Source organism: Sinohyriopsis cumingii, chromosome 7 (genome assembly GCF_028554795.1).
Source record: "Sinohyriopsis cumingii isolate HCF-2022 chromosome 7, ASM2855479v2, whole genome shotgun sequence".
Lineage (NCBI taxonomy): Eukaryota > Metazoa > Mollusca > Bivalvia > Unionida > Unionidae > Sinohyriopsis > Sinohyriopsis cumingii.
In genome coordinates, this window is record NC_142967.1 from 94,521,997 (window position 1) to 94,545,151 (window position 23,155).

General features: G+C 33.3%; 1 protein-coding gene across 2 annotated transcripts in view; it reads left to right on the forward strand.

Moving 5' to 3' along the window:
* Window positions 1–11,440, forward strand: part of LOC149795749 (putative ATP-dependent RNA helicase DDX56) — a 78,341-nt gene extending 66,901 nt beyond the window's left edge. For both annotated transcript variants that reach the window (XM_089965662.1, XM_089965663.1), the window contains exons 15-17: window positions 2,885–2,990; window positions 6,141–6,238; window positions 11,324–11,440. In XM_089965662.1, coding sequence (XP_089821788.1) covers window positions 2,885–2,990; window positions 6,141–6,238; window positions 11,324–11,395 — 276 coding nt within the window. In that variant the 3' untranslated portion in view covers window positions 11,396–11,440. The remainder of the gene's footprint in view (window positions 1–2,884; window positions 2,991–6,140; window positions 6,239–11,323) is intronic.
* The last annotated feature ends 11,715 nt before the right edge of the window (window positions 11,441–23,155 follow it).

Here is a 23,155-nt window from a genome sequence, read left to right on the forward strand (position 1 = left end):
GAGCTAGGTAAAGTGTTAATGTAGATACTAGTGAGTGATTTTGAACCCAAAATTGTTCTTAAATTCAAGTCCAGTGTACATGCTGGATGGACAAAAACAGACAGCAAGCTGGTCAGCCCCTCATTTAAGTGGTAGGGCAGACAAATAAGCCAAATTAAAATACAATTTAAAAAAAATTAAATTGCAATTTTCATTACTTTTCTCAAGCAATTTAGTCTCTAAGAGTTACTTCCCTTAAGCTACAAAACCATTTATTCTTATCAGGATTAAGATAAATTGAATAAATGAGAATGATAATTGTCAAATTAAGAAGTAAAGATATTTATTTGATTAGAATATCTCTGTTTGAACAAGTAGAATATAGCATTAGTGAACTTATCAATCATAATACAGCATTATGGAACAATAAATCTGGCATAGTAGTCTGTTGAGTGCTAATTCAAGAAAGTTAAACTTTGGCAAAGCTTATTTTAGTGAAATATCTTATCTTGGAACAAAAGTATCCAAAAGACGACACATTTGAGCTGTGGAAAATTATACTAACAGCCATAAAAAAACAGTTTTCAAACTTATTCCAGCTGGTTAAGCTAGCTATGTATATACCCCTTCAAACAGCAGACTGGGGGTTAACAGTATAGAATAATTTTTATACACAGGTAAGGAACAGATTAAGCTCAGAAACTATCAACAGATTAAAGCTTATACAAATAGAAGCAACATCTTTTAAAGATTTTGGTTTCAGTAGGGTCTTACAGCTTGGAGCAGGAAGGAAGATGGATATTGAAGTGTTATGTAAATATTGAACTATGTCATTTCCTCCACCCCCTCATGTTTGTTTTAGTTCCCCCTTATTTTGATGACAAGTGGGAAAATCCACACTTTTGATAAAATCATGGGAGCAACTCTGAATACATAGCTATTACATTATATCCCCCATGTTTAGATATGGGGACCAGGCTAATATATGGGTAGTTAGTATATATCCTATTAAGACCATGGAAAACTTTAAGCATAGGTAAATGCAGTTCAACAGTAGATCTCCCATTATAAAACCAAGGAACCAGTCTAATATATTGATAATGCAGTATATCTCCCATGATAAGATTAGAGGAACAATGTAATACATGGGTAATTACATTATATCTCCTGTGTTAATACAGGACATGCTTCATACATTGGTAGTTACAGTGTGGCTCCCATTCCAAGACCAGGGTACTAGTTTAATGCATGGATAATTACAGTACATGTCCCATGTTAAGACCAGGGTGTACATGCATACTTATATTAGATCTCCCATGAAAAGACCATAGAGGCAAGGTTAATCAAGTTGTCAGATAGTATGGGGCTGTGCTTTTTTATCAGACAGAGTTACCTTTAGTAAATATTTGCAGCAGTTTGAAATATGTGGTGGATGGACTTGTCAGTATATGTCCATGCCAGCCAGGGTAACCAGCCACTGGTTCTCCTTGGGAAAGGCAATAAGCTTTCATTTCCTAGGCATGATAGAGCCAATTTGCTGGTTTATTTGTTTTGGTTTTGTTTCTGTCATTTCAGTATATAATATAGGCAGTGTCAGAATAATGCTGTACAGACTGTCCCAAAACCACAGAGTGTAGTGTGCTCTAAATAGAAAACATATTACTTAAATGAAACCATCTGAATAGGTCTGCATGAGCAACTTAGAGCAGTGTAGTTTATGTTCAGCGTATTTTTTTATCCATAGAATATCTAAGAATAAAATCTGATTTTATGGTTGTATAATTATTTTTCACAGAACTATTTTTAGGCTTGAAAAATCCTGAGATAATTCACGTCTTGTCACATCATTAAATATGACCATCCACAGGTGACCTTTCTCAACCTTTAAATCTGTTAACAAATTATCAACATTAGTATTGTATATTTCCATATTGGATCCTATATCTGAGATACTGAAGCCTTCATAGACATGATTTTAATCATTCAAACTCCAGAAAGTGCTGAACGAAGTCCATAGCCTTGATTTTGGATAAGGGAGATAATTTTCAGTAAATACTGTTAAATGGGTACAGTTGACATGATAGAAAGTTTTGGAGATAGTTTACATAGGATCCTGTCTTGATAATACTACATACTTATTCCAGCTTAGTGAAATGTTAAGTAATTTAAGCTAGGGGATCAACATATATTTTTGTTTAAACTAGCATGCATTAAATGTTTTTCTATTAAATATTCATATTACCTTGTATACTAATTTAGTTGTTGGTGTGCAACGTTTCTGGTTTTGTTGGACAAAGTCAATTCTAAGGTGTTTTGCCTAGTGGTTTTAGTTAGATTTTTGGTGGCATAAAGAGTAGTGTCTTGCCTAATGTCACATTGTCTGTCTGGCTTAGTCTGGAAATTGAACCCAGTACTCCTGCTTATGAGTCAAGTGTGCTACCAATGAGCTTTTCAACCTCTCTTTTATGCTAAACTGATCTAAATAACTGCTGAAATTATTGCTTTACTTAAAATACTAAGAGTCCAATATTTCTGGAAAAATTAAATGTGTATTATACAAAATCTGCTTTAAAGTTAAAATCACAGAAATATTGCAAAGTGTTTAAGTGAATTATTTCCCTCATACTTTTTGTATTTGTTTAAAGAATAATGCATTATTGATGTATTTTACTTTTGATTTTATTAGAATATTACAACAAATATAAATTTGTATGCCTTAGTATTTATCTCATATTTTAAAAATTACCACACAAAATGCTTTTGTCAGAATTAAGTCCACAGAGCACCCAAGAATCTTGTTAATTTTTGATTATGCAAGATTTTGATAAGTATTTACCTTAATCTTGAGTATTATTATTCTACTGCCCATTGTCCAGGCTAAGCTGTTTTGTTTTTCATTCTGCAGACTTACTTTGAAGACAATCCAAGAGATCTACAAGTGCTTCGACATGATAAGGGCTTGTACACTGTTAAAACCCAGCAGCATATGAAAAATATTCCAGAATATCTCGGTGAGTTATTTTTTTCTGCTTCTCTTTTTTTTTCCCACAGAATTTAATAAAATTTGTGCCCCAAAAAATTAACAGACACTGTTATGTGTAGATTTTTCAAATCTCTTGGAGAATATTGTTACATGGAACTGTGCAAATAGATTAACTTAAGGCTTGGTTTTGTGGCACTGAAACAGAAGTAGGTTATGTGGTGCCAAGGCAGTTGGAGTCAATAACCTTGCCCATGGATGCACCATGGTAGTCAACTCAGATTGAGTCAATGATTGGAATCAGACCTGAACAATTTTGGTCCAGCATGCTAATCACTGAGCCACTATGCTCATAAATTTAAGGCATAAAGAAAGCAGACACAATCTTTTACATGTAGAGTTAAAGAATCAACAATCAAGATTTAAGAATCACATATCAAGCAAGAAGCAGTGTAATATTGGCTGAACTTGTTTTTACTGGTACTCTTAATATTACTCTTAAAGTTGCACCTGTTTTGCACAAAAAGATACATATGCCTTCATACGCTGTCTGTTTTGTAAAGTGCAATGATGATTGAGGTATGTGCCACTCTTTCAGCAGCAAACTTATCAGTTTTGGTCAACGTTTTGATGTCGGGTCTAGCTTTTGTAAAATGTCTAAACTCATCTTTAGAGCTTATTTTTTCAAACATACAGTCAGTACATTGTGCTAAACTGATGTTTAAGTATAGGCTTGTAAATGGAAACCTTAATGCTGTATATAAAACTGATTTTGAAAATTGAATGCAGAAAATTTGTGGGTTGAGTAGTTTGAGAAGTTGTATAAACATTTCTTATCAGTATTTTACTTGCGTCATTCTTCTTAGCAAACGAAAAACAAAAATGTATTACTATTTCTGTAGTTTAATAGTTGTGAAGATATAGCTTTTAATTGTTTATTTGCTTTATGCATCAGGCATATACAAATATTAGGTTGATTTGACTCAAAGATAAAGTGAAAAAAGCACATAAGATTATTATGAAGTAAATGTATGATTTAGTATGTGAGCAACTTTTTCTGGAACGTTAGCATTAAAATAATTTTTTTAAAAACATTTCTAATTTTTATGTTATAATAACTATTATAGTTATATACTAGTAACCAATAATATTTTTTTTATAGGAATAGTTATGTCACCTATTTTATTTTTATCTCACCTGGCCATACAGCCAGGTGAGCTTATGATATCTATCACACGTCATCCTTGTCCATCCATAAATAATTGCTTGCTGACACTTTAGCCCATATTTTGCATCTGATTCGACAGTTTAGCATTATTTAAGTTGTTTCCCTTTCCTTCAAGGAGTTAAACCATCCCACAGAAGGTATTATAATAATAATTCATATTAAAAATATATTAACTCTATTTACTTAAAACTATTTATAATTAGTTTAAACTCATGAAAGGTACTTATTCAGCTATTATATAATACAAACCATGGTGATTCAATCCTTTGGCAGAAAGGGAGGTAACTTATGCTAAACAAATGGGAAAATCACTTGGAATATGGGCATAAATCATCAAATTCTCAGAAAGGTTTGATAATGCACAAGTTCCATGCATATTACTGAGGTGATCTTGTGCCCAATTTGTTACCACTATTTCAGATCTAGTTTTGGTCTAACTTGGAATATCATGATGATCTTGGACAAGTTAAGTAATAAGTTAGTTTTTGGGTGGGGGGATATAATGCCATTTTTCAGCACATGATAAGGCTATACATGGTAGTGGAAGAACATGAGAAAAACCATCAACTCAAAGGAAGCCACTGGCAAGCTTTCTGACATCCACCTTGGTAGAGCTGAGACTTGGAATTCATGTGGACATTGGTGGGATGCATGTAGTGATCTGTAAAGGTGATCACCTTAGACCACCTGGCTACCTGGGGTCCTTCAACAATAAGTGATGCCCACATTTATTAATGAGGTGATCTTTTATCTAATTGGCTGAGCTTTTTACACTCTGGAGGCCATATTTGTATCTGTTTGGTGTCAAACTTGAAATATTTGCTAATATAGTTAAGGTCAGAGACAAGTTCAGTCTGTAGCAAGATCCAGATATACTAATGAGATGATCTTACATCTGATTGGCTCTGAAGGCCACATTTCTGATATTTCTTTGATCAAATTTGAAATGTATGCTTATACCATGAAGATCTCAGACAGGTCCACAAATACTAATGAGGTGATCATGCAGTTTGATTGGCTGTGCTGGTTAACACTCCAGAGCCCACACTCCCAATCCAGTTTTGATCAAACTTGGAAAAATTATATGCTTCTGTGATCAAGATCAATAATGAGCAAGTTTTATGCATATTAATGACATGATGTGGTTGGCTGTGCTTGTTGCCCACTGTACTTCTGTTCCAGTTTTGACCAGACTTAAGATGTGGACTTGTACTATAAAGATCTCTAATGGGATACAAGGTTGATAACATACCCCATGTTACTATCCACATCTGACAATTCTTGACAAGAAGAAACAAAATTCCACAGAATGCTGGCCAAGAATATGATTCACATCTAGTATTGAATTCATTTAAAGTAATTGTTCACAAAAGAAATCTTTGTTTAAAAATAACCCTACATTTAGCCTGGTGCATTGATTCCAATGCCACTATTTTTTTCTGCCAATTTTTGGAATGTCAGTGCCACTGTTGGAAAAAATCAGTGGCTTTTGGAAACAACAAAATGGTATCACAAGAATTTACATTTTCTTGGTTCTTATAAAATGAAACTTTTCTAGATTGGCATTCTTTACCCAGACTAAATCAGCCTACTGGCTAAATATTTTTGTGACCATAAAGTGTTCAAATATTAATCATGGACAGGGAGCCATAGTAGCTCAGCTGGAAGAGCATTAGAGTTGTGGTCCAGTGGTCATGGATTTGATACCTACCCAGGCCAGCACAAGTCAGATGCCCTAGTGTGTTCTTGGGAAAGACACTCAAGTCCCCATTTTGCCAGTATGATAGAGCACATGTGTTAAAAGTGCTGTTAAACCACCAGCAACCCAAACCAAAAAATCACCAAATTATTAATGTAATCATAGCTAAATTTACACAACATCCAAGCATTTGATCCCAACAGTGTTCAGTTTGGAGAAGTTTCATTGTACTTCTTCCTTTGTTTTGTTTTCAGTTCCTGACACCCTAAAGAAACTTGGTACATCAAGGAAGAGGCCTAGGCAAAGCCACAATTCACGTCACAAACCAACAAAAGGACAAACAAAATACCGGGTAGGTTTAATTATGTCTGCCATGTCTCAGATAGATTGGTTAACTGCATTATGGACTTGCAGTTATAATGGTATTTTACTTCTCTCTGTACTTCCACTACTTTGAGTAATGTCCATCCATCTGTCCATGTATCAGTCTGTCTTTGAGTCCATCCATATAGTACAGTTGCCATGGAAACAGCCATTTTTCAATTTTGAACATGCAAATGAAGTTGGAAAATTCAGTGTAAATTTTGAGGAATTTGAGATTTTTCTAGAGATGGAGGCACATCATGACAGAATAACAAGAATTGTAATGATCAGTTCGTGTTTGATACTGCTCTGTTGGTCTAGTGGTTAATGGTTAGAGCATCCACTTCAGATGCAGGAGGTTGCCAATTCAAACCCTGTCCGAGTCATACCAAAGACATAAAAATGGTACTAGCAACTGCCTCGCTTGGAGCTCAACATTAAGAGCTAGTGCTAGGACTGGTCCACCTGGTGTCAGGATAATGTGCATGGTGGGAAATGATGCCTGAAATGTTGTTAAAACTACGTTAAAAATCCAATTCGCAAACACACACATAAACACACACACACACACACTTCATGTTTGAAGGACTTAATGGTAAAAAATTCATTTTTGGGTGTCTCTAAATCAAGTTGCTCACATCATTTATTAGGTTGAGAGGAAAATAAAGAAATGAGTCAGTGACAGCGTTTTTGCTTTTTAAATAACAAAGTTTATTTTTGTACAGTACACTAAGTTAGAGCATGAAAGAAAATTAATCATAACTTTAAAAATCATTCAGTCATTGTTATCTCACTTTGGTATAAACAGCATCACAAAGATCTTGAAATTTAACACGCTCCTGCAGCAAAAGTATAATTATATGTAATTATGTATTATTGTGGCTATAGCAGATATGTGGATGCTAGAAACATTTCCCCAATACTGTTGTGTTTGAGTCATTAAAATATACTTGGAATGCTTCAAAAATGTGTTTAATAGTTTATGTTTCACAGTATCATTGGTGCTGCTGATAGATTTCAACAGCTCTGTCTATTTCTCCATCAAAAGTATTACCAGATCGCATTAAGTTTGGGAAAAAGCTCCTTCAATATGTCATGTACACAAAAGAAATTGACTCTCACATATTATTTTCCCTTGCATCCACTTGATGGCCAACCATATACAGGATGTTTGCTAGTACAGGCATTTGTTCAAGACTGAATATACAATTCAAGCATGCCTCCTGATTCTAGTGATTATTTTCACAATTTCAAAGCATATGTCAGTAATATTTGAGGTTTAGTAAGTTAAAGTGTTGATATGCCTTGCATTTGTGATTTTTTATGAGTTTATTAATGTGTAATGATTGGTCAGGTGTGATATTTAATCAGCACATTCTGAGCTCTTGCAAGATAAGGTATGCTTCATACAAGTACCACTCATGAAATTCAGGTTATATTGATAAGTCTCACATTAATAGGTAATGTTTCCTATTCAAAACATAGCAAAGTTGCTTAGACTTTTTTCTTAAACTTCTATCTATGGGATATGGAATCTCACCTTGGCAGGCCCCAGGTGACTGTCTAGACGGTTACCATGCCCCATTCTTGATAAAGTAACCTTTATTACAAGCATGGTATTATTGCTTTTGCTGGATTCAAACAGGAAAATAGTTTCAATTAGGCAAGCTACTTCTCTGAAAATATTTAACCAGACACATTACTATCAGTCCTCCCTACATATGCAAGCATCTTGTTGCTTTTGCTCATGCTTAAAATATAAAGAAATTTGGTATTCACCTGGGTGTGGGTGATACAAGAGGAGGTAATCTCTAAGAGTTACTTCCTTATGCTATACTGATACGTGAATGTTAAGGCTTTTTTGTCTTTAAGTTTGAGTTGGATTCGGGGGAGGGTGTAGCAGAATTTATTTCCTAGTGTTCATTTGATAAGGTATTTATTCTTGGAAAAAATCATTCCCCAAAAAATTTGCTTTCTGTCATTAATAATAATAAAAATGTTTTTACCAATCTTTATTAGAATTTGATCATTTACAAACTCTGTTAAGCATAGATGCAATATTAATTGGCTCCCGAAAGAAATCTTGGCAAATTGACCCACATGCTAAGCATAGTTTTCAATTTATACGTCTTGCTTTATTGTTGTGGCATCTTTTCAATCCCCTGTCATGAGAACAAATTGTCGAGATGAGGTGGTATGATACTGACTTTGTTTAGGACACGTGAACTCACCTCATTCAAACGTCCTGGACTTAGATCAAAATGCATTCCTTGCCAGTTTCCTCATATTCTTGTTGAGCATATCTACCTCCGACCTGTAATTTTTTTTATGTTGGCTAATGAAACTTTATGATGGTATACCACCAGTAAAATTCTTAAACTTTAAAAGGGAATACATTTTATAAAAAGTTTTGATTCAGTATTTTAAGGATTTTACATTGTTTACCTTTATATTTCATATTAAATACCATTGAAAGGATTTAATATATTTACGTATATGTAGTAGTGCAAATGTTATTTTTGGGGAGGAAAGATTTGGCCTTTTTACCATTATTTTGCAGTTCTTCATCTGTTCAGTTTTAGAACTGTGCATCCCTGCTACACAGCCATTATTAGGCTGATGTGAAAATAATCCCCATATGTGCATATTTCAGAGTTTCATTTAAATACAAGAAAGATTGCACACCCGAAATCCTCCCACACCATGCACTAAATTTATTAAAGAAATTCATTAATTGCTTTACAGAAATGTTGTCTACCAGCTTCATTATCATTCCTATAGCAGTTTATTTGTGTGTGTGTGTGTGACTAGGACTTTTAACGTAGCTTTAACAATTTTTCAGTCATATTGCTACGATGTATGCAGTGTGGCAGTTTATAGTGATGTCTAGCACTGGGGCATCATGCCGCAGACATAAAGCATAATGTCCCACCCAGTCACATTATCCTGACACCAGGCCGACTGGTCCTAACACTAACCTCTTAATGTTGAGCGCCTAGCGAGATAGCTGTTAGTACCATTTTTGTAAGTCTTTGGTATGACTCTGCTGGGGTTTGAATGCATGACCTCCTGCATCCGAGGCAGATGCTCTAACCACTAGGCCACTGGAGCATTCTGGTAGTTTATGAATTATGGCCTTGTACAGTAACTTTAACACTAGTGGTTTTTTACACTTCCTGTTTTTTTTAAAACAAGAAACATTTACATTTTTCTTCAGTTGTCTAGGTCCTGTAAAATATCTATATATTCTATTACTTATAAATCATTGTACAGACATCAGTGTCAATGAAAATGGTGGACTGTCAGCCTATCATTCGAGGTCCACTAGCTGTAACATGCAGATTGAGTGTGGCATCTCAGAACCATATAGACTTACTCATGTAAACAAAGTGAAGGTGAAAACCAACTCTTTCAGCGTGACAAAATCATGCATTGTTTTTCTGAGTTATGGGGACCAGATACTTTATGCAAGCAGATTATGACAAAAGTCTTGCCTGCAGGGGTACACTGGATGTCAGACTGTTATTTATTAAAATTGGTTAGTAAATCAGGAAAAAAAAGCCAAGTCAAATATAAAACACACATAGTAAATGTCGTACTGCTGAATAGTGAGACATACATCATACATCGTCATTAAGATTTTGTGTAATAGTTCTATGAAGGAACATGTGACATAGTTTGTGCTAGATTCTCAAACAACTTGTCTATTGTATTAGTATGAAATGAAAACAAATTCCATATTGGTATTTTATTCTGTTATTACTTCACAAAATGCAGATGTCATGAAATTTGAGAAATTCATGATGCTTGTTGGATGATATGTGAATTCCCAGTATCATTTGTATTTCATCATTTATCTTTTCTTCATCAAGATCCCATATTATACTGTGATATGATGGTCCTACATGTATGAACACTGTTGACACCATGATATATACCCCCCCCCCCCCCCCATCCATCAGAGTAGTATTTAAACTACAACTGAAAAAGTTGCTTCTTTGCTGTGGATAATTCATGATTGATATAATTTTCCCTTACTCAAAGCATATATATCTTGGAGTTTAAAATTTTTAAGCAATATCATACTGCCTTCATCAGCAACTTCTATTCATCTTGTGATTTATAATGGCCATGTGATATGAAGTGACTAGTGTAGATATTGCCAATTTATGCATGAAGATTTTTTTTGGAGAAAAAGGCCTTAGAATCAGCCAAGAACTTGCCACCTATGTGGTTCAGATATGAGGAAGGTACTTTGACTGAATTACATGAGTACCATATGCATGAGTTTTCTGGTCATCTCAACTCCACTGACCCACATATTCAGTTCGCTTCAGAACAAGAAAAAAGTCCCAAACTATCATTCCTGGACTTCTGTATACACATAAATGATGATGGATCAACAAGTCACTGTGTATAGAAAACCAACCTACACTGACCAGTGTCTTTACTTCTTTTCTAATCATCATCTGGAATACAAGAGCTCCATAGTGAGATATCTATTGCATCAAGCTTACTTGCTAGTCACTAATGAGATAGGGGTCCCCTAGTGGTTGAGTGGTCTAAAGCGCTCTACATTATGGATTACTGCCATCTCACTGCTGTTCGAGTCTCGGATTCGGCCAATGTGGGTATGTGAGAAAGCTTGCCAGTAGCTTCTCATGGGTTGGTGGTTCTTTCCAGGGTTTTCCCAGGTTCTTCCTCCACCATTAATACTGGCCGCCATGTATAGCCTGTCATGTTCAGAAAACAGTGACATTTTACCATCTTGAAGGTGTACGTCTTTTTAACTGGTATGGTAAACATAATAATTTCATGCAATGCTGTTTATGGAGAATCTAGTTGGTCTTACTGGTAAATGGGCCACTTAAAATGAGATCTATTTTAATTACTCACCATTTAATCTTGTCAAATTTAGATTCACATAATTTATTCTAATTTCAGATTTTATTGTCATGTGCCTGGTAAGAAAAAGCAACTTGTCACATGAAAAACTCGTCTTTACCATTCAGCCTTTGTTTTGATTCCTATTTCAGTGTAAAATTATCAACAATTATTTTTTAATTTGTTTCAGAAGAGAAAAGAGGACCCTTTGAAAAGCTTTGAATTTTCTGGACTTAACAGTAAGAAGAAGAAAAAGAAATAGAAATTGTGCAATGATTTCTTTTGTAAATAAAAATGCAAATATTCATTTGTTTTCTAGTTTCGTATATAGTCCAGCCTTTTTATTGGGACTTTTTGTCAGTAGCCAGCCGAATCCTGCTATTATATGTTAGTTTTATGATGTTGTAACATTGCTTTCCAACTGAACCAGGTACCTAAGATGGAAATGTTATCATGTTTATTTGCTCAGTTTTTGTGATTGTGTGAAGAAACACAAAATTTAATCTTTTAGATTTTAAGGAAATAAAATGATTTCTGTTGCCAAGTTCCAAAAATGTCAAAAAAATCAAACATGCAGGATTTTCCAACCTAAAAATATTTACAAATTAAACACAAATTTCCCATGTTAGGTATTGAACAATGTTTTTTTGTGTTGTTTTGTGGTTTTCACACCATTTGTCAGCATATGATTGGCTATATATGGTATCTGGTACAAGAACCTGGGAAGAATCACTGACCTATGATAAGATAGGCTGCTGGCTTCATACCCATGCTGACCAACATCTAAGATTTAAACTAATGTAGATAGATGTGAGATATCCATGATCTATAAAGGCAAGCATCTTAGACCACTTGGCCACCTGGAACCCCTGGTAGTGAACAAACACAAGAACGTAAATGTATAACTTCTAAGCACAGAGTGCAGAAAAGATGGCACCAAAGATTGGAATATTTCTGCATGTTTAGTTTTGTTGCAAGTTTTTGTGGTTAGAAATCACACAAATTGAATGTTATACTATTGAACAAATACAAAAAATGAATTTCTAACTTCTTAGCACATAATGAAGATAAGATCATCTCAAAGACCAAAGAATAAAAACTCACCCAACAGATTGAAACTAAACCGAACCTGGAAAGATGGTCCATTACCATTTTATAAAGACAAACAAAAGTACGCATAGCATGGGAACATTCCCTTTGAAGAGAAATGCTAATCATATGAAAATTATGTTTTGGCTGAAATGCTGATTAAAGTAACTTTCTTAAGCTTACTATGACCTTGACCTTTTGACCCAAAAATCTTGATTTCTTTATTGCACATCACACAGGTCATTATGTAAAGTTCTTTCTTTTTTTAGTTACCTTGTCCTTTGACCTTTTAACCCCAAGATCAGTAAACTTCTTCCACTACCTAAATGCAAATCTTTTACAAACTTTGGTCAGGGTATGTGGCCAGAACTATTGTTATTGTGCAAAATCATGTTTCGGTCACACTGACATATATATTTGACCAATTGGACCCTAAATCTGTAGGTTTCATTCTTGAAGGTATTATGCAGAACACCATTTTTCTTCTTTCAGTAATAGTGACCTTGTCCTTTGACATTTTTAGCGACCTTGGCCTTTTAGCAAAAATTAATGGGCTTTCTTATGTCAAGTGCAACATCTCCATAAAGTATGGTCCAATTGTAGAACTAATGTTATTGTGCAGAAACTATTTTTCATTTTTCAGTGACAGGGACCTTGAGCAGCTTTGACCACAACATTGATAGGCTTTACTCCAAAATGCATGCTATTTACAAAGTTTGATTTTGGTCAATGCCACAGTACTTGAGTTTTTGTGCAGAACACAATGGGCAGCTGACACAAATGGATAACGCATCTTAATTTGCAATTAATTCACAAATGGAACAATGGTGTGGCCATGAACTAATTGCAAAATCCTGACAAAGCCAGTGGAATATAAAATACATGGCAAACTACCATTTCTGCTGTATCGATGTAATTCTAATCGAAGTGTATTTTGTTAGCCCATTTTGAATTTGGAAGTACCCATTTTAAGTATATTTGAAAAAGTTTCAACCTTTGGGAATGCCAAGATGAGAAGTATCAGTTTTCAGAGATCAAACGTACTTTTAGGAGGGGGTGGGGTGAAAAATGAGAATGATAACATCACAATGTATTATGTCCTTTTTAATTATATAAAACATTACATTAATTTTGTGGTGTTAGCTTAATAATGAGCTTTTTGCTTGTGATTATTGAAATCAAAACTGTTCACTTCTCCAGCTACCACACTCGCATTCGAACTTTTATGACTGACTTGCTGTGTAAATAACTTGGAAACTATTATTAACAGAACTATTATCTCGGCTTATTTTAACTAAGATCATTTGTTCATTGAAGTGTCACAAATGGGTGCTTTAAATTGCTTGAGGGTAATAACAACAACAACAACAACATTTTTTCTGCATGTGCTTAAAAAGTCGTAAGCACATGTTGCTTGATTTCTGGTAAGTCTATATATTGGTTATTGTTCGAGTTAAAAAGAGTCCATAACATCACAAACTGATTTGGTTTCTCAGTGCTGATCGGGCCATTTTGTGATCAGAGCTGCGGAACACTGAACAGGAGATGCCTGTTGATCAACAGACATACTGCAATTCTGAGATTAAAGATGCTTGCCATCTATAAAAGTCTCTGCAGTTCCTGTTAGGTCTCTAATGAAACAAAGGAATATTATTGCTTTTGTAAAAATTTGTTACACCACCCTCAATTGACTTTGCTATTCCTCAACTACCATCACATTTCAAGCAACAGAAATGTATTTCAACAGAACTTGAAAACACACCCATATGTTTGTGTCAGAATTTGATTCCATTAGGAAAAAAAAATTTTTTCAGTCCAAAGGAAGCAACTGGACTTTAAATTGTGAAAAAGTTGTCAATATGGACTGGCAAATGTCTGAGATATGCCTGAAAATGTGGCCTCTATTTCCCATCATTTGACTGAGAATACACTACTACAAGCAAGAGATCAACTCAAGCAAAACCATTATTGTAGATGCCTTGCATTGTAGAAATAAGTTGAACCTGAGAACATTTTCTAATTGCACCAGAGCTTCATGAGATTGTATTTATCAAGGAAACATACATGTAACAAAAATGACCAAATACAGTGCAACAAGTCAGAAAAACTGGCCAACTATTTTTGAGATATCAAAATCTGTTCCTTAAGGCAGGGGAACAGTGTCATTCTTGTTAAGCTCCATAAATTTTGAAACAATATTAATTGTAAATTTGATGTGGTTTTTAAACATTTATCTCTATCCTTAGTTTGTAGGCTCTTTTTAAGTAAGAAATATATATTTCATATGTGCATATGAAGTCCTCTTTTCACAGAACATTTGGTACTTTACTGTTTGTTTTGTTTGCTGTAAAAGTGAAATTTTTCTTGATCACACATTCCTTTCATGATTCCTTATATATCCCCCCCACCTTTTTATGCTTTTTAGTATTGCATGCATCTTTAGTTTAGACCCAGATCAATTTTTAAATGCAACATACTAATATTTTCAGGTGGAGTTGTTGCTTTGTTTAATAGTTGCATCAATTTATCCTATGTTGACATTAAAATCTGGAAAATTTATTTTTTCAACTTGCCATTTATCTCGGGGTTTTTATTTTGCTTTCTTTTTATTCCCATTTCTTTCTTCTCTACTATTTTTTCAATCTTTCCTTTTATTTTATGTCTGAATTTGTGTGTTTCTCTTATTTTTTACTTGTCATCTAAGTTGCAGAATTCAGTAATTTTCCTTTTCTTATAAAAACTGCTGAATCAATAGTATTTTTCTTCATGAAGCATAACAGCTTAATTTCCACATAGCCATTTTTAAATAGTCATATTTATAATTACAGTTTGTAACGTACAATGTAGCACCATAGAAATTAATGTTGGTTCTGAAATCATATAATCCATTTCATAATAATAAACTATAATATTAATTACAAGTAGTACTGAAACCTTAAAATGAAATTGAAATGAACTTGAATACATTTTAACAAAATGTACACAATACAGTAATAAAGTGTTGTTCGAACTAAATTTTATAAGCACTTTTCTGTCTTGTCTTCTGTAGACATCCCTCTAACAACAAACTGGTGGCAAATTTTGTCACCTGTGTTTACCTGTTATTATGAATTTTTGATTTTGAAATGCATTAATGAAGAAGATGAATATCTCATTAATCAGTTATTCTTACTGTCCCTACCTTTCTAAGAAAAGCAGAAGACTGTACGGTTTTCCATCCATCACTTGTTTTGTCTTTGTCTCTACATCCATTTGAAATGAATATATAATACTTTATGTATTTATACATCATACATTAGAATGTGTCACATGCAACAATGGGGATTATATCACCCCACATTTTCATTCCAGATTTGTAATTTTAGATCCAATAGAAATACATAGCTTGTCATAATTAGAATGTATATCAAGTACCATATTTGGGGTTCTGTCTTGATAGTTCATATTTATGACTGTATTTTAAGTTGTTGCTCTATTCCTTTACTCTATGGTTTCAGAATTATTTGTGATTAAGGAATGAAACTTTGTACACTTGTACGTCCTAATTATTGTGAGGCATCACAAGGATTCCTTTCTTCTAGGTCAAAGTCATTGATAAATATTTTTAATTTTCACTAACACTTTGGCTACATAACTTGAGAGCTGTTTTAAGATTCCGGCATGTAATTTTTTATATCGGAATATCATCATTAAAAGACATAGTAGAAAGGTTAATTAATCTGTTCTATCCAGTTTAAACCACAGCCAGTTTTCATCCATTTTAAACAGGTTTTCAAATCTAACACATGGCCATCATCCATTTTTATTTGAAACGCCTTAAGCTATCTGTTTCATATCTTATTTTGTTTATGTGTTGTTTTTTTGTAAACACTAGGTCACAGGCCTTCAAAATTTTGTGAAAAAGAAACTGGTCCAACCAAGTCACTGCCTTTTTAAACATTTAAATAAAAAAAAGGTAGGCCACTGGTCTGCAACACTTTATGTAAAAAAAACTGAACCATTGATCACCAAAATTTTATGAAGAAACCTGGGCCACTCTCTTTAGAATTGAAGAAACCTGAGCAAGTGACGTTGAATTTTTTTTTTATAAACAAAACAACAAATTAAATCGGAACAACTAGGCATTAAAATCCTATGAAAACACATTGGTCAGTGACGTTAAAATTTGTATGAGAAAGCCAGATGCACAGGTCTTTAACATTGTGCTAAAAAAGTACTGAGCTACTTGTCTTTAAAATGTTATGAAGTCCTTGACAGTGTTTCTCCGATTTTATGAAAAAATGCTCACATTCAAAATTTTATGAAAAACCAAAGTCCAGCCACACCTGTATACCCACAAAAAAAACAGGACAAAAGGCCAGCAAGTTTCCACCCTGGCTTATTTTTTTTTTAGTTAACTATGCATTAAATACAGATTCTGTAGATTAAGATAAAATATGAAATTTATTTACAAAATTAAATCCAACAAATTTTTTTATACAAATTATATATGTGTGTGTATATATATATATATATATATATATATATATATATATATATATATATATATATTCTCCAAGAATCTGTATCATTTGGGTATAAAACACCAAACATTTGTGATAATTACAATTTAACATTGCTGATGAGTAACTAACCAGATATTTAATATGGTGTGATACAAACGTTTGGCATCCTTTAAATTGGGATGCTGTTTATGTTATAGGGATGGCATCATTGGTATGCTGTTGTTTATGTTATAGGGATGGCATCATCGGGATGCTGTTTATGTTATAGGGATGGCATCATCGGTATGCGGAAACTCATCTCTGCATTCAACACATGACATTATACCAGAGTTCTTATAATCAGTATGTAGATTTAATATATACTTTCAGATATGAAAAGTGCTGTCTGAGTACAAAATATCATGTCTTTCAATCCCAGAAACATCTTTATAGATCTTGAGACATTTGAAATGATTAGCAATGTATTGACATTGGAGATTGCAAAATAGAATGAGAAATGACTGGTTCTGAGACAGGTAGACAGAAAAGATACGAACTAGACAAATGGAGGAACAGAGGATGGTTTGTACAATACATTTATGGGCAATATAATGCTTAGAATATATTAATTCAAAACAGGTTCGACTTGTTTTCTTTCTTCAAAATAGCACTGCGCAGACAGGTGAAGCAATAGCCCACCTAAGTCAGAGCATTAGATCACATGTACTTTCCATTTTATGTGGCCAAGTAGAAAATGGAACAACAATTACAGAAATCTAAATTTGTTCTGCTCTGTAAAAAAATATTTGAAGGTTTATTTTAAGGTGAACAAGGTTACAACACGGATGAAAACATCTCAGAAGATTTCAAGATTATAGTTCACGTTAAAATGTTCAACTTCACCATGTAGTTGGTGGTGATAGCATATTTGAATTACCCAGTGATAAGATGATTGGAAATACATGTATGGTACAATACCAGTATGCAAGAGTCATCAAATTGACCTGGACTGGTAATGCATCTAAAATACTAACGTGATAAAGAATATAATACAAACAGCTGATAAACAGCCAACAAATTTTTTTAGATAATAGATTTCTAAGAAACAATTAGGAAAAGAAAAGAACTACTAATTATGTAGACAGTACATCAGAATTAGTAAATAAAAATGAGGAAATTCTTGTATTCACAGTCACATTTACAAATAATATACATCATTATATACAAGATACGGATAATGAAAGAAATAAACGCACATTTATTGTATGTCTATGCTTGCAGAAGCTGGCGTAATTTACCTAATCTAGAATGATATTGTTACTTAAAATGTCGTTATTAGCTACTACTTGTGTTGCTATTGTTTAATTGCAGATTAATACAATACCAATTATAGTAGGCAATATTTTTGTTACATGTTTTACATACCTAAATTAAGCAAATAATCGGCAATATTTTTAATACTTAATTTTTTTTATATGAATCACTGTCTAACCAGTATACAACCACTTCCACTACTGCTATCGGTCCCTAAAATTTGCATTGGATAGGCACGAGTTCAAGCTATCATACCAATCGCTTTAAAAACAGTACCAATTATCACCATTGTTGCTTGAACAAACATTTACCTAATCGTTGATTTTCTCAAAGACTGAGATTTATTTTGTTGATTTCTACAAAGATGTGTTCAGCATATGTTACAAGACTAACTATGTGTGCTCTTTGGATTTCAACTTTTACAAATGTTCTTGTAGTTCGTCTTGTTTAGCTGAACAGTTTTCTATTGCAATGTTAGTTTTAGATTATCAATCTGCCTGTCAAACAAATTGAGGTATATTTCACTGATTAACTAATACCGTAGCATCGGCATTACTCCTAAATTATATTTCTTCTTTCAGCATACATGATTGAGAAGGTGGATCACTAACAACTCTTTCAAGTTTTTCAGCTATTAAAGTATCTGCTTTTTTGATTATTCGTAAAATGTTTCATTTACATTAGTTAAGTTCCATTCCATGTCCTTGGGAATTGTTATCCGTTGCCTAAATGTGAATGTTATCCGTTGCCTAAATGTAACTGTTATCTGTTGCCTAAATTACAACTTGGCTTCAGAAGATACGTGGTAGTTTGCTCAACTGCATTATACTTTTAATGCCAGGTTTGTCCTCCTTTTATCCAACCTATTGTATCTACAACTTTGCTTCAATTTGTTTGGCTATATTTATCGATCACTCTTTTACATGAGTGATAAAACCCATATTCCGAGGGGTGTTTATTTCTTCGTAAGCAGTATTTTCAAATGTTTGTCTAGCGCCTCATTACGTTATTTTACATTATTTAAAGGATCAAAAACATCCTGAAAAAGACTGAGGTTTTGAACAATCTAAACAAGGTACTGTTGTCAGTACTATAAATGAAGACAAAGAAGCGCAACCATCCGCAGGAATTGCAAATTAGCGTAGCAAATTAAACGTACCAAAGATAATTGGTAAACAGCCAACTGATGAAGAATTGGATAAAATGGACTTGAAAATGAATCATGAAAGCACCAAGATTTTGTACATCTGCTGGAATATCAAAGTAATTTTCAGCTGAAAGAGGACTCCTTAATAAAAGACGGAATTAGGAACTTTTTCAAGGGTTTTATGAACTAGGTTTGGATAACAATTTCAGATTAAGTGTTAGCTTCATGACTTTTTAAGCACATGCAGATAAATATAGTTCTGCAAAAATAAAATTGTTCCAGGAAAATAAATAAAAGAAAATACAACTCATGCTACTAAAGTATGATGAAACCAGAAGAGTGAAATCTTATATATAAACGAGAAAGAAAAAAAAAGAAGAAAAAAAACCCACTTATTGCTGAAGTGTGATTAAGCATGACACATACATACTCTCCCGTAGGAAATTAAAGCACAGAACATAAGTAGCGGAGAGTAGGAAAAACTTGGTAACGAAATGTGATCTCTTCTCTGTCGTTAAGTGATTTATTTCCTATTAACACAGAGGAAACACTATAGGCACTTAGATGGACATTTTATAATTGTTTTAAAATCGATACGTTAACTAGCTAGTTAATATATACCATTACCATTATTTATTTCCATAAGATAGATATGTTAGCTATAAAGGTAACCTTTTCATCAAAATAGCAAAATTTCTGCATAGTGAATTTGTATGAAATGCAAAGTGAATTTTAAAACAATAACATTAATGGATATGTTACAGCTTCTTAGTCTGTTTCATTTGGTTTTCAAACTATTTAGATCACATATGGCACATGTTTATTTTTTTAAACATTAGAATGTCACCGACCCATGTGTTTTCAAAGACCATTATCCCTCGTTTCTTTCCATACAGTTTTGAATATCAGTGTCCGAGATTTTCTTCATAACATTTTAAAAAGAATTTGAACTGGCATTTTCAACAGTTTCGAAAACTAGTGATCCTGTAGATTTTATAAAGTACTGAAGACCAGTAACCGATGTTTTCTTTTCGTAAAATGTTGACGGACAGTGATATTATTTTTTATAAGAAAAATAAATTGCGGATGGTGATGTCTTAGTTTTGAAAACCTGTTTAGTCTGGATATAACAAGTTAGGTGGGTCAGAAACTAGGTATGACCAGTAACTTTACAGTTCTGTCATCAAGGTCCTAGTCAGATCTCAGTCATGATAATTTTGGTGACCTTGCCATTATAGTAAGGAGACAAATATTTCACTGAACTTGTTTGTTTATTTCTTACTGCTGTGTTAATGCGTCCATAATGGTTACAAGTTGGAGAGAAATGATTGGCTGTCAGTTTTTTATATTATAACTCTTCTCTTTTTTATTTATATTGTAAAATGAGGCATTCTGCCTAACCCCTTCGACCTCGGAAAGATGTAATGGAAGTAACCGCTAATAATATTTCAAACCTCGCCCACGACATGTAAATTTTGTAAAGCTATATTAATTTACATCTTGATCGTAAAACTATGCATGAGTAATTACAATGCTGAAGTTAATCATGGGAGCAGGAACCTACACGTGTCAACGAACTACCACCGTATTTACCGACAAATAAGGCTAGCCGTAAATTCGATATTAAAGCTTTAGTTTGTGGTTTTAAAATTCATAATAGCCATTTTTAAAGTATTTGTATTAAGCCACACAATCGAAACAACATAATGACTAATAACTATTTGTAGCTCATTGAATAGTTGTTTGAATACATACAATATCTTCACAGTACAAATATATGCATTGCATGTACTTAAATCATAGTTTTAAAAAAATGCGGTTAATAAATCACGATAAGTTATACTCTAGACGCTGATTAAACTGAAAAGTTCGTTTAATGTACACAATAATTTGTGTGCGAAGTCTTACTTTCAGTTATTGACATTTTTTAATGATATGAAGAAAAATGGAAACAACTAGACAAATTACTGAAAACGAGATAATTTGAAGATTGTGTTCCCTAAATTGTTGAAACCTAGCAATGAGCAAAGCTCACGTGCAAATAATTAATTGAATTTCTTGCAGACACATACAAGTACAATTACTTATGCTAAAGAAACAAAGAAAAACACGAACTTAAATATTTATACTTTGAAAATATTATTGTAGCAAACCCTGAGAGAACTGCAAAAAATCAGTTAATTAGTTTGGAATCTGTTTCCAAACTTTAGCCCCCATTTTCAATTTACCAGAACATATTGATAGTTTTTTTTTTAAAATTAAGTTTAATCTTGCTATATGTCTATCAGCGAAAGTGACGAGAACTATCTTGGTCATTTTTGGCTCAGTTTATAATGATTGTTTTCAACATGCCTGTAAATAGAAAATGTTGAACTTTGTTTTGTAGAAAATGTTCGAACCTCTACAACAGTATTATAATATGGAGCTTTATGTCTATTGGCCACACCTGGTATCAAAAGAATCAGCAAAAAAATATTATTTTTAACTAATTGAAAACATTCAAGGCATTTGTATACTGAGATACAGTCAAGAACCAAGGTGATATTACAATAAGATATACATCTTACAGATCTTTTGAATCTGTTGAAGTATGGACCAAATAAAACAAAATTCAAATGCCAAAATTTATAATTATATCTAAACTCAGATGAGTTTGAGAGCTTCGTGATTTTCATAATATTTCAGTTTTATGACCAGTCAAGCAAGAACAGACAGATTTAATATTCCCTTTACATGCATTTTAACCTCTAATTATACGTCATATCATTCATTTTGGAAAGTGGAACATTTGAAAGGCATATTTAATAATGCAACTTTCCAATGGACTTAGATGTAAAAGCATTTAACTTTATTTTAAGTTGGTAATCACTTAATAAATTTCAAACAATCAAATTAGGAATATTGCGCTAAATTCACTTGATTTGTCAGTGACCCAATACATGTCAAAATGTATTACTGTCAGTTTTAATGGACTTTTCACTCCATCAACGCCTACGATCCATTGACGAAACCGCAAGTCAGATGAATCTATTAGATCCGGATTACTCTCATACGGAAAATAAAATATCTTCAAATTGATTCCGGGGTTTGCGTTTTCACTTCCTTCGTTCCTTTTCTTTTCCTCAGAATGTCATTATAACGTAAATATCTGAAACGTCCACTTATGTTTTATATTTAAAAAAAACCCACATCAAATTTAACATTATTATTTAACATTATTACTTTTATCCCCCATGCTCGAGTTTAAATTAAAAAAGTGATCAAAAATTTTGCACAGAAGTCGTTTTATTTATGTGTGACAGTAAAGCGGAGTCTTCAGTGTTAACATACTGGTTTCATAATGATGTGTTTTCGAATGATGTGTTAAAAGTACAGTTTAAAGCAGCAAAAGAACCAAAATGTATTCGAATTGAAGGCACTGCTCGTCCCTTCAGAATTTGTGAAGTTTAAAATACAGTAGGAATAAGAAAATAAAAAAGGAGGAAACTATTGGGTTGAATTAATAAGGCTTATTCAAAACCCACCGACTCGGCTATATGCAGTTATCCACCACACCCCAAGGCTATTTCAAAACAACATATCAGAGTGATATAATTCAATATATTACACGTTTGCTTGACTACACACGAGTAATGTGGATATTTAAGCAGAGGAATCAATCTTAAGGAGCGAATGGAATCATAACTGCAAGTGTTTCTGGCAAAGGCGGCATGCATTAAATTTAATATAGTTGTAACTATTGTAACTCAGTTCTGTCTGATTCATCTCAATATCTACACCAGAAACTTCACAAAGTTCAAAATACAGCTGCTCGGATCATACTTAGAGTACAACGATCAGAGCACACCTCCCCGCAGCTCTGTACACTACTCTGGCTATCCATTCGATCCAGAATCAAACAAAAAATGTGTTCTCTGTGCTACGTTTCACTGACAGACTCCAGTCCAACATTCCTATCCGACCTCACCCATGTTTACACACCAGGAAA